The sequence below is a fragment of the Saccostrea cucullata genome, unplaced genomic scaffold, assembly GCF_032062105.1.
Source record: "Saccostrea cucullata isolate Sc308-1 unplaced genomic scaffold, CSIRO_AGI_Scuc_v1 ctg827, whole genome shotgun sequence".
In the NCBI taxonomy this organism is placed as follows: Eukaryota; Metazoa; Mollusca; class Bivalvia; order Ostreida; family Ostreidae; genus Saccostrea; species Saccostrea cuccullata.
Window position 1 is genome coordinate 8316 of NW_026922193.1, and position 17884 is coordinate 26199.

At 32.4% G+C, this 17884-nt stretch overlaps 1 protein-coding gene across 4 annotated transcripts; it reads left to right on the plus strand.

The window, feature by feature from the left end:
- The first annotated feature begins 754 nt into the window (after positions 1-754).
- LOC134261354 (uncharacterized) lies at positions 755-13045 on the plus strand. 4 transcript variants are annotated; one of them, XR_009990800.1, is made up of 6 exons: positions 755-819; positions 3808-3882; positions 4300-4338; positions 4630-4668; positions 12271-12381; positions 12926-13045. XR_009990800.1 is itself a non-coding variant. In XM_062743793.1 (6 exons), exons 1-5 carry the CDS (start codon positions 769-771, stop codon positions 4804-4806), a joined length of 243 nt encoding a protein of 80 aa, XP_062599777.1. In that variant the 5' UTR covers positions 755-768; the 3' UTR covers positions 4807-4854; positions 12926-13045. The 4 variants fall into 4 exon arrangements, 3 of the variants coding, with proteins under 3 accessions (XP_062599777.1, XP_062599775.1, XP_062599776.1); XM_062743793.1 differs by lacking the exon at positions 12271-12381 and adding an exon at positions 4768-4854; XM_062743791.1 differs by lacking the exons at positions 12271-12381; positions 12926-13045 and adding an exon at positions 7125-12264.
- Positions 13046-17884: the final 4839 nt, after the last annotated feature.

Here is a 17884-nt window from a genome sequence, read left to right on the forward strand (position 1 = left end):
ATATATAATATGAGAGAGAGAGAGAGAGAGAGAGAGAGAGAGAGAGAGAGAGAGAGAGAGAGAGAGAGAGAGAGAGAGAGAGAGAGAGAGAGAGAGAGAGAGAGAGAGAGAGAGAGAGAGAGAGAGAGAGAGAGAGAGAGAGAGAGCATTCTGTATTCTAACGAAAAACCAATCATTTCTTCAGGATTTTTAAACTATCAAATATAAGCAAATATAAAGGCTTTTTTGCACATTGATCACATTTTTATCATTTTCACTCAATATGATTTGACATATCTGTCTATGATGCACATAGGCCTGGCTACTGCATTATAAATATATCTAAGCAGATAAACTTTGAAGAAAAAAAGAATATGTGTATGTTTCCTTACGTTTACATTCATAATTCAGCATTACATCTAGGTGTTCCATTATTTTGAATGTTCAACGTAAAGAAGGCCAGTGTAAATTTCATATCCGAAATATTTTGCGTACGAGATAATCAATTGCACGGTTCAGTGATCACAGCATCGCACCAGTACGGAGGTACAACGCAGAAGCGAAATTCGAAAAAGTGCAGCATTCATATTTATAAGTAAAGAAAGAGAAGCAAAAGGTTATCGTGGGTCTCCACAGTGATTTTTGACTGTAAGTATTGCTTTGTTGTAGATAATTTTTTTTTGAAAGCGACTGTTTACAACCTTAGGACTAGGCATTCGCGCATGCGCAGTGCTCCACTCCTTTTGCGCATGCGCATTTTGTTGCGCATGCTCAGCCTTCCCTTTCAATATGGCTTCAAGAACAGACGCTGGGATTTTCACAGAGATGTTTTTCCTCCTGGTTAGTTAATTTTATACTATTAGATGTAAATACAAACATTGAATTCTGATTAATTACTTGTCTCTTAATAATTTTAACAAGAAATCTGAAATAATTCAGTGAAATTTTATGAAATACTTGTGTGTACTCAATTTCTTTACCAACAATACATGATTTGATAAGAAATATGTGTTTTATCCTAAAAGAAATCAAAGAAAACCTTGAAAATTTACAAATTACTTGCCTAGTGACACATTTAAGCAGAATTCTCAAAGAATTCAGTGAAATTTTATGAAATACTTGTGTGTACTCAATTTCTTTACCAACTACATGATTTGATAAGAAATATGTGTTTTATCCTAAAAGAAATCAAAGAAAACCTTGAAAATTTACTAATTACTTGCCCTGTGACACATTTAAGCAGAATTCTCAAAGAATTCAGTGAAATTTTATGAAATACTTGTGTGTACTCAATTTCTTTACCAAAAATACATGATTTCATGGAAAATAACTGTTATATCCCAAAGGAAATGAAAGCAACCCTTGAATATTTACTAATTACTTGCCCTGTGACACATTTAACCAGAATTCTCAAAGAATTCAGTGAAATTTTAGGAAATACTTGTGTGTACTCAATTTCTTTACCAACAATACATGATTTAATAAGAAATATGTGTTTTATCCCAAAAGAAATGAAAGCAACCCTTGAATATTTACTAATTACTTGCCTAGTGACACATTTAACAAGAATTCTGAAATAATTCAGTGAAATTTTATGAAATACTTGTGTGCGGTCAATTTCTGTACCAACAATACATGATTTGATGGAAAATAAGTGTTTTATCCCAAAGCAACCCTTGAATGTTTACTTATTACTTGCCTAGTGACACATTTAACAAAAATTCTGAAATAATTCAGTGAAATTTTATCAAATACTTGTGTGCAGTCAATTTCTGTACCAACAATACATGATTTCATGGAAAATGTGTGTTTTATCCCAAAAGAAATGAAAGCAACCCTTGAATATTTACTAATCACATGCTTAGTGACACATTTAACAAGAATTCTCAGAGAATTCAGTGAAATTTTAGGAAATACTTGTGTGTACTCAATTTCTTTACCAACAATACATGATTTCATAAGAAATATGTGTTTTATCCCAAAAGAAATGAAAGCAACCCTTGAATATTTACTAATTACATGCCTAGTGACACATTTAAGCAGAATTCTCAAAGAATTCAGTGAAATTTTATGAAATAATTGTGTATAGTCAATTTCTTTACCAACAATACATGATTTGATAAGAAATATGTTTTATCCCAAAAGAAATCAAAGAAAACCTTAAATATTTACTAATTACTTGCCTAGTGACACATTTAAGCAGAATTCTCAAAGAATTCAGTGAAATTTTATGAAATACTTGTGTATACTCAATTTCTTTACCAAAAATACCCAAAAGAAATGAAAGAAAACCTTGAATATTTACTAATTACTTGCCCGGTGACACATTTAACAAGAATTCTCAAAGAATTCAGTGAAATTTTATGAAATACTTGTGTGCGGTCAATTTCTTTACCAACAATACATGATTTAATAAGAAATATGTGTTTTATCCCAAAAGAAATGAAAGCAACCCTTGAATATTTACTAATCACATGCTTAGTGACACATTTAACAAGAATTCTCAAAGAATTCAGTGAAATTTTATGAAATACTTGTGTATACTCAATTTCTTTACCAAAAATACATGATTTCATAAGAAATATGTGTTTTATCCCTAAAGAAATGAAAGCAACCCTTGAATATTTACTAATTACATGCCTAGTGACACATTTAAGCAGAATTCTCAAAGAATTCAGTGAAATTTTAGGAAATACTTGTGTGCGGTCAATTTCTTTACCAACAATACATGATTTCATGGAAAATAACTGTTATATCCCAAAAAAACTGAAAGCAACCCTTGAATATTTACTAATTACTTGCCTAGTGACACATTTAACCAGAATTCTCAAAGAATTCGGTGAAATTTTAGGAAATACTTGTGTGCGGTCAATTTCTTTACCAACAATACATGATTTAATAAGAAATATGTGTTTTATCCCAAAAGAAATGAAAGCAACCCTTGAATATTTACTAATTACTTGCCTAGTGACACATTTAAGCAGAATTCTCAAAGAATTCAGTGAAATTTTATGAAATACTTGTGTATACTCAACTTCTTTACCAAAAATACATGATTTGATAAGAAATATGTGTTTTATCCCAAAAGAAATGAAAGAAAACCTTGAATATTTACTAATTCAGTGGAATTTTATGAAATACTTGTGTGCACAGTCAATTTCTTTACCAACGAAACATGATTTGATAAGAAATTAGTGATAAAATGTTAAATTCCCAATTCCAAGGGCCTACGTCCAGTGTCAGTGACTTTGCTCACTCTGTAAATTTTTGTTAATTTAAATCATTGCATTTTGCTTGAAATGACCATACTCTAGGGATTTGTGTTTTTACAACTCAACTTATAGTCATTATACCCCCCGCAAACGAAGTTTGGGGGGGATATAGGAATCACCTTGGGGGGGATATCCGGTCCATATCCTTTTTACAGAGGGATATTAGAATCTATTACTCCACACTTAGATTGCTCGTGACCTAAGGGTGTGTCATGACCTTGACCCAAGGTCATTTTGGGAAGTTCAAGGTCACTGGAAGAAAAATTTCATAATTGGTGTCCGGTCCATATATTTCTTATGGATAAACTTGGTAGGTACTCATTTCACTCAAAAATTGCCCATGACCCAAGGGTGTGTCATGACCTTGACCCAAGGTCATTTAGGGAAGTTCAAGTTCACTGGAAGAAAAATTTCATAATTCATGTTTGATACACATCATTATTATGGAAAAACTTACTTCTGAAAAACCCAGCGGGGGGTATTTTGTCCCGTTTTGGCAGTTCTAGTTATTAATCACTGTTAATGCAATGTTAATAAACGTATGCATGTTTTATAGATAGCAGTGCATTTTATTGTCACTACTGGAATGCTGCATGGGAATGATGGCAGTGATTTTCTGTTTCCTGTTCCTGTAAGTATAGTTCATGTAACATTTCAATGGTGGATATTAACTACAGAAAGTGTTTTACTTTACATCTTGTCTGTTCAGAGGTTTTACCTGCACATGCCAAGGGTATTCCTATGTATACAATCAAAAAGGTGCAAAACTTAATAAATGTTTGTGCATTGGATTCAGGTAAATATCAATATGTATTTTTAAATCTGTTCATTCTTAACCACTTAAAATTCCTTTGACCTACAGCATGTACAATACAAATGTAATTGAGTAAAATGATGGAACTCTTTCTTTTCAAGAAATGAATTGACCTAGTGTGGTATTGCAACAGCAATTAAATTTTTGTAACGTACATGTAGTTGTAATATTTCACATTAAAGCTATAAAGTTCACTTTGTGATCATGGTAATAACTAATATTTTAATATTGTAGATTGCAGACATTTCTTTGCAGAATGAATTACTTGGAGAGGTGAGTTCAAAATAATGAATGAATGAAAAGAAATTTCTGTTGAATTGCTGTTAAAAATATTATGAAAATAAGTTATGTACTTGAAAAATCAGTCAGTGAAACTAGTGTTATAATGTCATTTGCATTAGAGCCATATCATAAACCACATATAACAAAATATCTTTGTTTCCAGGATAGGCTCAACAAGTTGTCTTTTACTCCTCAGTCACACTTTTGTGTCTTTTTTTAAACACATAATTTTAGGTTAAAAAAGATGTAAAAATTAAGTTTGCTCTTGATTTTTATTTTTAGAGACCCATTGACTCCTTACCTTTGGAATCAAATTCACAAGTAAGTTGAGCATACTTCTTGATTGGTAAACTTACAAATGAACTTCATTATAAAGAAAAAAAAAAAATATATATATATATCATTTTTAAAATCTATCAGGATGTAGGTATGGGTTGGTCACATGATCAACTTCCTTGAAGATCATCATGGTAGATTTGACATGTGCCAACCTCTATACTTATCCTGGTAAGTTTTAAAAAGCTGATGTGAGCTATGACTCATGTGAGCTTTCATGATCAAAAAGTGTCCATTTGTCTTGTGTTTTTCTTTGTCTGAATTTTGATCGGGATCAAAATTCAATTTACCATTCAACTTTCGTTTTAAATCATGGAAATACCAGCATGATTTTTAACAGCTGAGAAGATAGTTATTGCTGTGATAGCAGTAAAGAAGAATCATCTTTTGTGGAAGATTGATGTTATATGGTAAGAGATATGCATATTTGAATAGTCATGTGCAAGCGATTTTAACTGTGTCCAATGAACATAAATGCAATTTTTCTACTTTGAACTATTAAAATAGTGATGGTGAATATGCCTTAACATTGTTACACCCCACAAATGAAGGGAGGGTTTTAGTGGAATGGCATGTCTGTCTGTAGGTTTAATTTTGATTTCTTTGCTGTTTAAAGCATGGATTTGTCTGAAATTTTGTATAATAATAATTCACCAAAAGCATGAGCTGTTTTTTCTGTTGCTGTGGGGGTGTGCTTATTTTCAATAAAGCCATGATTCCTCTCTTTTATATGGAAGGAGCTTTTGATAATGATCTTTAAATTTATTCAAATTTTGACCTCTTGGAATAGGGAGGGGATACATTGAACAGGTTACCAAAGTTGTACTTAAATAGTATAGGAAAGTATAGTATAGGAAAGATCATTTTGAAATCTTCTCAAGAACAACAAAACCATCATAAGTCTTCAATATGATTTAATATAATTTAATTTTGGTTTTAATGCATCATTAATCTTAACACAGCAAATAGTGAAATCTATTTATCCCCTGTGAGCAATGATTTTACATACAATCCAGTTTAGTCTTTAGACTTGAATCACTGTTTGTTTGCCCTCTCTCAACTCAAAGAAAAAAAAATGGGTTAGAAGACAGACATAGGTATAATTTTTACCCCTAGAAAATTCCAACATACATAATAGGATGAGAAACTTAGAGGAATAAAAAAGTATATTAATTTAAAAAAAAATGAATCTGGACATTTTGAGCAAGGCGGTCAGGAGAGGGCAACCCAAGAATTTTAAAGATAACTTGTACATTATTAGTTATTAGACACTTAGAGGGGTAATACGTAAATATGTGGGGTCCTTGAAAAAATCCATATTGGGCGAGGCGTAAGCCCTACATTTATATTAAGTACGCAAGTCTACATAACAAATTTATCCTGCCGATGGTTCTCTAAAAGACTAAATATTTTATGTATTGATATACCACTTTCACCGAGGGTCCAAGCAAGTCATTCCGCATCCACTGTTGTCGTCAGATGCATTGTGACTTCAGTTATGAAGCACCAAGCGGGGTCAGGTGAAAACAGTATATTTGATGATGTGTTGTTGGTAAATTTTTAATATGTGGTGGGTAGGTCATGTGGAGGGGGCACAATTAGCAATGTAAGGTGGGTAGACAGCATAACATCGTTTAATACAGTATTGCTCTCAGCCAATGAAATTTCTAGATTTTAAGTGCATAATTGTTGATCAGTGTATGAAACTCATCGTCAAAGAAGATAGACATGACTGTCAAATTTGCTCATTTGACAGTGACATTTCTTGTGCAACATGTTTTACTTTTTGTTGTAATCTACAAGTAGATGTTTTTTTAAGAAGAATATTTGAATGACAACCTCCACAATATTGAATTTAAATATAATCTTACTCTATCACAGACATAAAGTATTTTAGGACTATGTTAACACATCTTAATTTTAAATAAAGTAAAACAGGATTCTTTCTTAATTAATTTGTTAATAGAGAATTGCAATTTCCCTGTATTCCAACCCAATTTTTTTAAATAATTGACAGGCGGTATATTATTGATCTTGATATAGGAAGTTTAGAACATTATTTCTTAATTTTGGTAGGATGGCTTAAGGTGTAGATAATGGCATTTACTAATTACAAGAAAGTCTATTAACTCTCAAAAGTCAGATGTAATTTTTTTTGTACTAACTTGACTAAAAGGTGGTGGCTGTTCTGTATTAATTATACTAAAGAAATACTTCTCTAAGAACTGGTAGTGTAAGGATAGTCACAGACATGGGTTCAATTCCCATCATTACCAACAAACCATTTCAGTCTTTCTTAACTAACATTCTGGTGATGGTTGTTGAATTATTCAGTATTATTTATGTGTAAATATGATAACCATATTTTCCCTTTTTTAACAATTGATTGCTTATCACAGTCTTTGCAGAGTACTAACAGCACACACGTAAATTTGTTTTAGATTTCAGATCCTGCTCATGCCGTAATTGATAAAGTTATTAATAATGAGTTTCAACTGCAAACGTTAGATGAGACTGAACTTGAGCTTACAAGGCAAGATGAATATCTTGCCATTTATGGGCTTTATCGACAACCTATAGTGGGTGATGGGAATTGTCTTTTTAGGTCTGTTAGCTTTTCCCTCTATGGAAACCAAGACCACCACCAAGAGCTACGAAACTTGGCAATTCAAGAAATTGAACAAAATTTAGACATTTTTAGACTATATTTCTTTAATCCAAATGGAGTCCCAATGAATGATCTGGAAATTCAGCAGGAGTTAAGAAATTTAAGACAGTTAGGTACTTTTGCAGGTCAGGAATCAATTTTTGCTTTATCAAGATATTTTGGGGTCAATATTTTGGTTACAGTTGGTGGTGACCTTGATCATCCAGAGGTGGCAACTCTTGAACACGATTTTGGCAATTCTAATTCGCGTATTCATTTAATTTGGACAAGGCCTGGTGGGGGACACTATGAATCGGTAACTGAAACTGTACCAGTAAATAGGAGAATTTCACAACCCCATTCAGTTGGAATTAAAAGTAAATATCATTGGAATTTAGAATATGCAGCATGTAAGAAAATCGATTTAGATTCACTAGTTTCAAGTAAGGATACAAATAACCAAGAAATTAATTATTTCTCTGAAAATCCTCACTTAAAAACACCTACAAATTACTTTCAAACAATCCATTCTTACGGAAAATCCTCTAATGACTTACAAAAGACAAGTAGCTTGGAAAAAAATCAGTGTTCAATTTGTAAGAAAACATTTCACGATAAGGCAAATTTAAATAGGCATAAAAAAAATGTACATGATAAAGAAAATGATAAGAGAATGTCGTGCATTGTTCCCTCATGTGATGTGAACTTTTTCCATGTCGAAGATCTTGTAAATCATTTAATCAGCATACACGATTCAGATATTAGGATTGAAAACCTGAACTTCGATAATATTAATTCTTTTGAAAAATTTTTGGCAGAAGAGTCTTTAAAAAGAAATACTAGGTACATTTTACATCGGCCCAAAACATTAAATAAAGATGGATCACAAAGATATACCCTTGTTTGTCATAGGGATGGGAAAAAACGTACATGTGACAGTAAAGACAGGAAAAGGAGGGAATATAAAAAGGGTTCTTGTAAGTTAGATGGCCTTTGTTTATCCAGATTTTCAGTATTAGTTGCTAAAGATGGAACGGTTAAAGCTAAATACATACAATCCCACACACATTCAACCAATTTTGAAGAAAGTAAGTATCTTCCAATTCCAGACCACATTAAATCTGAAATTAAAACCATGTTAGCTCTAAAAATTCCAATAAATACTATTTTAGACAAAGTAAGGGAAAAATTCAGCGATAGGAACAACCGCGATGACTTAACAGATTTAAAACATTATCATTTAATAGATAGGAAAACAATTCACAACCTGAAGAAAAAAATAATTGACTCCTCTGTTATCAGACATAGTGACGATGCAACTTCAACTTTTCTAAGAGTAGACGCTTTAAAAAAAGAAAAATTTAATCCCATTTTAATTTACAAACAACAAAATGTAGATGACAGCGAACTTGGTTTAAATAAAGAAGACTTCATGTTAGCAATAATGACAAAACAACAACTAAAAATGTATGAAAAGTTTGCACCTTTAATTCTGTGTATGGATTCTACCCACAAAACTAATATGTACTCGTTTAAATTAATTACACTTTTGGTTCCTGATGAATTTAGGCATGGTTACCCCGTAGCATTTTGTATATCTAGTAAAGAAAACGAACAAGCCATTTCCCTGTTTCTTAGTGCTGTAAAAAACAAGTCCCCACAAACAACAGTTAATATTCTAATGACAGATGACGATAATGCTGGATGGAATGCAGCTAAAAAAGTTTTTGGACCTGATTTACAACATTTCCTTTGCATTTGGCATATACATAAAAACTGGCGATTGAAAATTCAACAGCATATCAAAGACAAAGAGCAGCAAGCAGAGATTTATTGTTTGTTATGTGCTGCAATGGATGCCAAGTCAGAATCAGTCTATAATAAGTATTCAGATGTATTGATTCAAAGATTGTCCGATATTAATCCAGCTTTATTAAAATATGTCAATGATTTTTATCTATCTAGAAAAGAAAAATGGGCAATGTGTTTTAGAAATTGTGAATATGCTAAAGTTAATACAAATATGTTTCTAGAAAGTTTCCATAACCAGTTGAAAACAGTTTACTTTGAAGGGAAAAGAAACCGTAGAATAGATGTCCTTTTAGAAACCCTACTTCAGATTGAGAACAACTTATATTTCAAACATTTAGCATCTCAAAAATTTAGCATGCCTTCTCAAGAAAATATTAAGACCTCTGATCGTCACCAAAGTAGTTTCGACATATGCGATTCTGCAATTTGCCAAGTTAACGAAGACACTTTTTCACTAGCTTCTCAAAACAATTTGTATACCATTATTGTAAAAGCACAAAAATGTCCTGAAACTCATTGCTACACAAAATGTAAAAAGGTACCATGCCTAGATTTGTGCAGACATATTCTTACATGCAATTGCCATGACTTTGAAGAAGGGAATATTTGTAAACATATGCACAAGGTCATGTCTTTACTTAATAAAGATACCCTTACAACCCCTTTAGATAAAAAATTTGAATTTGTTGAAAAGAATAAGGACAAGGTCATTGGTACGCCATTGAAGAAAAGACGAATTTCTGAAATCTCCAATGATGCAAAAATTCAAGGTATACAAGAAAGAATGGACAAAATTATGTCCCAAATAAAGAATGGTCCCCTTGTTCAACAACATAGGCTCAATAACATAATTTCTGCCCTAGATTGCATTATATCTGCCAATGATGGATGTGAAAATCTTCCTAACTCCCTTGAAGAGTTTACGCAAACTGAAAAAATAGCATCAAACGCTAACAATGTCTTGCAGCCACGTTTTAGGCCCACTACCAAGAATCCGGGTAGAAAGAGAAAAGATCCTTTGAGGAAACCCTCTCAACAAGAAAAAGATAATGTCCTTGAACGGCTTCAGCAACATAATCAACAAGGTCAAAACTCTGCTCCTTCTGATGAAATAGGACAAGATCAAAGGTCAGGGCCCTCTGTTGCACCATATCCCCCATTGAGACTTGTACATACCAATGAACCCCCTGTTTTACCATCACAAACACAAGATCCAGTCATTAATCTTAATGATCCTCAAGGTCTACCTTCCTGGTATAGGATTCCTCCATCACTTTATGGTAGGAGGATAACAGTTGTCCGAAGTGATGGGAAAAAACAAAGCATAATTTTCACAGGTGGACAACACCATACAAATGAGGATAAGGATAACTAAATAACTTTATAGGAATCTATTTCCTGAATTCAATGGTCATGGCTATATACATGTAAAAATAACATCTGTATGGAAAGGGATATTTTAGACTCCTTTCTAGGGCTTAGTTGTTCTTAGGCATAGGGAAAAGAAAAGTTCAGTCTCCATCTAACATTTCAGTTGTGTTATTTATTTTTGTTCATGCTTTCTCTTATTTTTTGTTAGATATACTGTCAATCTGTCAAAAATACACTAAATCTATGCTTGAATCATTTCCCATTATTTTATTCTCTAAAAATATATAATAAACATGATAAATATCATGATTGAGATAGAATATAACTATAAAACTAATTAATTTTACAACTATAAATTCAGTTTAAGCGTAGTTGACAACTGCAACTGGCATAAAGTCAGTCCAGTAGTAGATTGGCAATGGTAGATGAGCATTCTCCGTCTGCTCTAGGCCAGTGTCAAGTTGCATGTTGTCTCCTTTTTTTTTTGATGTACCAAAGTAACGATAATTAGTGTATAGATGATGGACACAGTAATATCTTTTTAATTTTTGTATTAAACTAACTTTTAATTAATTAATAACCAAAACACTTTTCATAAAAAAAAATATGGGTGAAATTTATAAACTAAATGTACATATGAATGACAACTGCAACTGGCATAAAGTCAGTCCAGTAGTAGATTGGCAATGGTAGATGAGCATTCTCCGTCCGCTCTAGGCCAGTGTCAAGTTGCATGTTGTCTTCTTGTTGACAGATAACAGATTTGATTTGGATATTATATGGTTAAATAAGTTGTTTTAATACCTGTTTTGGAACACTTTATTCAATTTTTTGTAATGTGCGAAATGAAAAGTGTTTTGTCCACTGTATTTTATATGAAAAAATAAACAAAAATAGTGTTTACCGTTCTGTTCTTGTTGAAAAGCAATATTACTTACTAATGTATAGGCTCTGACTTTATTGTTTATCTGTTCTGAATACCGTAAATCTGGGGTTTTTTTTCACATGTAAAAAATTATGCGAAAAGGGGGTAGATTTGTACATTTTTTATTTTGCACAAGTTAATTTTTACGATTGAAGATTTATTTTCTTAAAATGGTAATGTTTTTCATGTCACATGATAGCTGTTATAATTTCTGCGTGTTTTATATTTTGCGACTTGAAAATGATCAAAGAAAAGGTGAAAAATAGATCATCGCGAAAATAACTGGATTTACGGTATCTTTTTTTTTTTTTATCTTGCAGCAATTAACTATGGTAATGTTAATAAAACTCATCTAATGGTATATTAATAATTTAATACATCACAGCTTTAGATATATATAAAATTACATTTATATGTTGTGTCTTTATATAACATGTCTTCATTAAAGAAAAAAAAACCTAAACTATATGGTTGACAACTGCAACTGGCATAAAGTCAGTCCAGTAGTAGATTGGCAATGGTAGATGAGCATTCTCCGTCCGCTCTAGGCCAGTGTCAAGTTGCATGTTGTCTACCTTTTAACAATTGATTTAAATCAAATTTTATTAAGAAATCTAATCATACTCTCATATGTGTTGTTGTGTTGCTGCAGGAAGATAGTTTACATGGGCCGAAACTTTCCTGGTTGTGTCAAATTTTTAATTTTTTAGAAATTTATTACTCTGTACAAAAATGATCTCACAATGAATGTGAATTTTTATTTAAATATTGAAGATAGATGTTTAACTTATAAATGTGAATTATTTGCAATTTTTGAAATTATGAAAACCAGGAAGGTATCAGGGGAATCTATTGTCCATTTTGATGTCTCAGTTTGATCTCTTCTCTGACTGATGAGGCCCAGGGAGACAAATTGACACATGTATAGCTATGTATAACTCATGTAAGTTTGAAATTAAGTTAACTACCTAGTCTGTTAGGAGAATATATATATATATATATACTCATAATCAATAGAAATGCAAAACCCTAAGCATGCTAAGTTTAGGGTGAATATTATGTAGGGAATATTAAGTTCTATGTACCAAAAAAATTAACTTTCGGTAATGGAATGAAAATCATTCAACTGTTAAATAACTGATTTGGCAAAGTAAAAGATGTCCTAACTTTTTGGTACATAGTTATATCCGTATATAATTTTCACCTTAAAATTTTAGTGTTGGGTTTATATTGACTATGAGTATATATATATTTAATATCTATTTAATTATGAAACATTTCATTTTTCATTTGATAACTTAAGTTTTATAATAATTTAATTCTAGTTATAACATGGAATTTTATTGGATAAAAAATTACTGGATATTGTATGAATTGGGTTGCCTACATCACAATGACTTGCATCGAAAATGTATAGATCCAAATGTGAGTAATATTAATGTTATTTGTTTATCCATGTTATTATTTATGTTTATTCTGTGTTTCAGGTCCCAATAAATTGAATTCATCAGCAGTGGTAATTCTTTGGTGCCAATTCATCATTTATGTGACATTAACAAGAGAATTATAATTTGTATCAACGTCTATTAAACCATCATATTTTGAAATCATGACTCTTTGTACTTTCTTAAAAATACCTATTGTATGACATATGAAAAAAAAACAGCAGGGTCTTAAGACACACACTGGCCTTGTGGAATACAACATTTCTGAGTATCATGATCATCATAAATAATAATTAAACTTTTTGAATGTAGAGGGTTTTTAGAGGAATTCAATATAATCAAAATTTACATTAAAACAATATTTACATTTGTAAATGTTTTTCCTTAATAACACTATCTGAGTAAGGTGTATTTAATTAATAGTTTGTCATGTGACCTAAATTATTATTCAGTCATAAATAATTGACATATTTTTAGAGTGACATCATAATTGGTAGACAAGTTTACTATTTATATCTCTGGGGGTTTATATTCATTTTACCGGTTTAGAACTTTAGTACATACATACTATAGATTGCCAATTAGTCTCGAATGAATATATATTTCATTACCTATCATTAAAGACTTTTATCATGATGTAAATATGGTTTGCATGTGATTAAATCTACCATAAAGTCTTTTATGTTTTCTTAGATTTGATCTCATGAACAACCCAAATTGACATCACCATAAATGGGTTCATTATGTGACCATACATTTATCATTTACACAAGAAATGTTTTTATGGTTCTTGGTACACTGTATAGACATATTGTTGCAAAAATATATCATATATATATTTATATAATATATGTATTACTATATTTATTATCTGTAAAACCAATCTAAAGTAGGATTCACCTTATCAAAAAATTGTATAATTGATATATATACTGTAGACATACTTTTTTCCACAGGGTCATGATTCCGCGGAATCTCTGAATTTCTGTTTAGCGGTAATAGGTGTGTAGAAAATTTGCTTACATTTATATCAAGTACGTTTTGACAAATTTCAGTGGAAAATTTGTGACCGTGTACATAGTGTAAATTAATACCACACGGAAAAATGTACTTCTACAGTATATATATATGTTATACACTTGTAGTATTTTCATTGAAGGAAGAGTCACAGCTCAAGAAATTGTACAGGTCATATGCTAGGCCTTGTTTATTGATAAATGACAGTGACTTTTTAAGACATAAAGGAGAAAATATTAAATGAATTTAAATATATAATAAAGCCATAAAAAAATCGAAGGAATGTAGTTATGTAATCATCAGTGGGGGACATGTTGAACACATTAAATTTAAATGGTGTTAAACTTTCATCATGATGTTAATACAGGTTAATGTGACCTTGTATTTGCATCTGATTAAGGTTTTAAAATAATTTCGAAATTAAAATCATTTCATCTTTCCTTTTTTTCATCCAATTTGAATTATCTTTCTAATCTGAAAAACACACACACCAAAAGGGAGAAAACCCATTTTAAACTTCAATTCATAATTTCTCAACATCATTTGAGAATTTTCTTTGCATTGTATACAAGTTGTTCAAATTCAACCACTGGTTTATCAACACAAAAAGGGACATGCCCATCCAAAAGAGTACTGGTAAACAGGCATTTATTTATTATTATAATTATTAGAAAAAAATGGAATGGCCCAAAGTCCAAAGTAAGTACTGAAAAAGTGTTCTGTTATTACTAAAATCATATCCCTTAATCACAAGCTTTTGTTTCGTATAGAAGGGGTACCCCTTAATATATATAAGTACTAGGAGGTACCCCGTGTAGGAAGAAAGTGCCTCTGCCCTTAATAGGTGAACGTGTATAAGGAACCTCTCGCTACATTAAAACCCGATAACAAACATGGTATAATATATGAAAATGTGTGTGTAATTTTAAATAAGAATCTTGGAGGAGTTACATGTATGCAATACATAATTCAAGTTTTCAACATAAGATTTAAATTTTGTTACAAAAAAAAATTATTCCCACCTAATAAGGGAAGTAAAAGGAAAATTTGAAATTTCAATTTTTTTTTTACACAATCAAAGACAAAAACTGGACAGATGGAATTATAATTTAATGGAACATTTTTTTTTAAAGTAGGGAAAAGATTTTTTTCTTTAATTGATCTAAAAAACTAAATAAATATGATTTTATTTTGGTGTTCAGGAACATTTGTTTAAAATAATTCCACCTGACCATTTTTTGTCATTAATTTTGTAATAAAATTGAAATTTTAAATATATTTATTATAAATAACCCATTTTGTTTCGTTTAACGCTGTAACTGAGGCATCTTTTCTAAGAATTTGTGGCCTTTCGGCCTTGGCCTTGAAAAAGGCCGTTTGCGATGACTGGATGAACAGCAGACAAGCACCAGGAAGCTGTGTACGACTGTATGGAGAGAAGATGATGGACTGTTCTTCACAGGACCTGCCGAAGGACTGACAGAATGCTGTGATAGAAGCACCTGTTTCCATGATCATTCAGATGCACTCCATCCTTGTCAAACAAGTTCTTGTTAAAGAATTTGTGGGTAAAGAAGAAAACCTTCTTACCCTGCTCAAAAGCACCAAATTCCTTAGCAAGAAACCTGTTGACACCTTTCTTCTTGCGATCATAAGATCGCTCAGAAAGGCCCCTCGGCCGCTGTCGAGAGAAAATGGAGCCAACAATGATGATGGAATCAGGGTGGTTCTCTCGCAACACGGAAATCAGCCTTCTCAGCTTCACCAAGACATCAGTGGGTCCGGTCTGGTCGTTGATGTCATTCCCCCCCAGTTGAAGGAAAATAACTCCAGGACCAATGCTCTTCACCAACTCCATGTCCAGATGATAGACCTGTGGAACAGTCCTACCTCCAACTCCATGCAGAAGGACATCAGCATTCCAGAGTGGCATGCCCTTGCTGTGTGCACTCATCCAGTCTCTAAGTCTCCGCACAAAACTGTGCCCACACACCAAGACCTTAGTCTTCATGGTGCTGCTGTGAAATGACGCTTACAGGCACTGTGTGGTGTTTATATACTAAGAAAAGAGCGGACGTCACAGAGAACTGTGACCCGGATGTTGTGGAAATTTACAAGCCAGCTGCAGATAGAAAATTTGTGCTTCGTATGAGCAAAAAATCCTTATTTTCAATCGTGGTTTTACATATTTGATAAAAGTGGCGAAAAGAATTAAATGTTCAACTAATATGGCATTAAAAATTTGACCATTGAATGTTGTAAGATTGAAATATGATACGTTTTTTTGAAACAGAAACAAAGGACTTGCTATAGATACACTAATTTTTATAGTTTTAAAGCCATAAATACGGATTTAGGTAGGGAATGAAGTTAAAATAAAATAACTTAAACTGATATTATTTATTCTGACACATTACATTGTGCTGAAATGTACACGTGGCCCCGCAGTTAGGTTGAATAAGCATGTTAGAAAACACAACACCATATAAATAAGGTGTGTTCATGACTGAGGTACAATTTACACTGTCGTATAAAGAGGAGATCATGTGTAAGTTGGAATTTAACTGATATGATTATATATATTATTTAAAAAGCATGTATTAGTCATAAAAATATATAGATAAAAGTTTAACTTTATCTGAAGACATGCGGTATAAGAGCCCCCCCCCCCCCCCCCGATCTGTTAAAATGGATACAATATTAATTAAGAATTCATATGTGCTTTATATATTTATTTTATATGTACTTTAGCTTTTATTGGTGTTATGTAAAAAAAAATAGTATATTTATATATGTTGAATATGCAGGTTTAACACTATTCAAGTACTTAGCTTTTTAACAGGATGTATACAAAAAGTTCGCGCATGCGCAACTTGCCTAGTCCTACTTTGCAATGTGACAGGATGTTTATGAAAAGTTGGCGCATGCGCCGCAGCCTAGTCCTAAGGTTGCAGATAAGCTCCTTCATGGATAACACGTTGAGGAATTATGAACTTGATGAAGCGCTGTTTTTTCCTTTTTTCATCAACGGATATTTAATGGAAATTATTTTGTAAGAAAGCTATAGAATAGATATTTTATTGTTTACCCAGGCATTAATTTTTCTGCGTAAAATTCCATAATTGCTCGTAAAACTTCAAACTATCTTTCAAAACGATTTTTAGGAATTGACTGGCAACAATTTATTTGTTAATCCGCGGTGTGAGCGATGCCCCAACATCGGTCCGCGTTGGTCTAGTAGTCCTTCAAGTATTTTAAAGTGTTTTGATAAAAATGGCATGGTTGCCGACCGGACTTACAAAGGCCCAGCGATGCGTTACTTATCATAAAACGATGTCCCAGGGTAATCGACCGATGTATAGGGGCCTATTACGTCGCTCATACATTGATGAACATCGTTCATACGTCGGTCGACTATGGACCAATGTTTGGTTGAACAATGACCAATGATCGGCCGATGTCTGTTGCCCACCACTCAACCCTCCGATGATCTTGGATTCAACAGATACTTGACGATGCTTGGCCATTCCTTGAAAGATGTGTAAATGATGGGTTGCCGATGAGGAGCGATGTGAGGCATCTGTGGATACATTGCTGATTTTTAACTACGAATTATCTTCTACCGATGACCCCACCGATTCTTAAAATGGCCTCAGTCACCGTCCGATTACTAGTGGTGTCCGGCCGGCAACCACACCATTTTCATCAAAAAACGCATCGGTTTCTCATCGTATATCCCATCGCTGGAAAATGTGACTGATACTTTACAGGGTATGATTTGAACCTTAGCAGCAGTTGAAATGCCTATTTATAATTAGCTTATATAATTTTTTTTCAAATAAACAATGATTATCATTACGTGCTAGGAACAAGCCCCTGTGACAAATAGGGCCTTTAATTCTGCACAATTTTAGGAAATATTATTCCCTTTATTCTGAACGGCATAGTCATAACACACCTATTTACAGTTCTAAGTTTACCTTT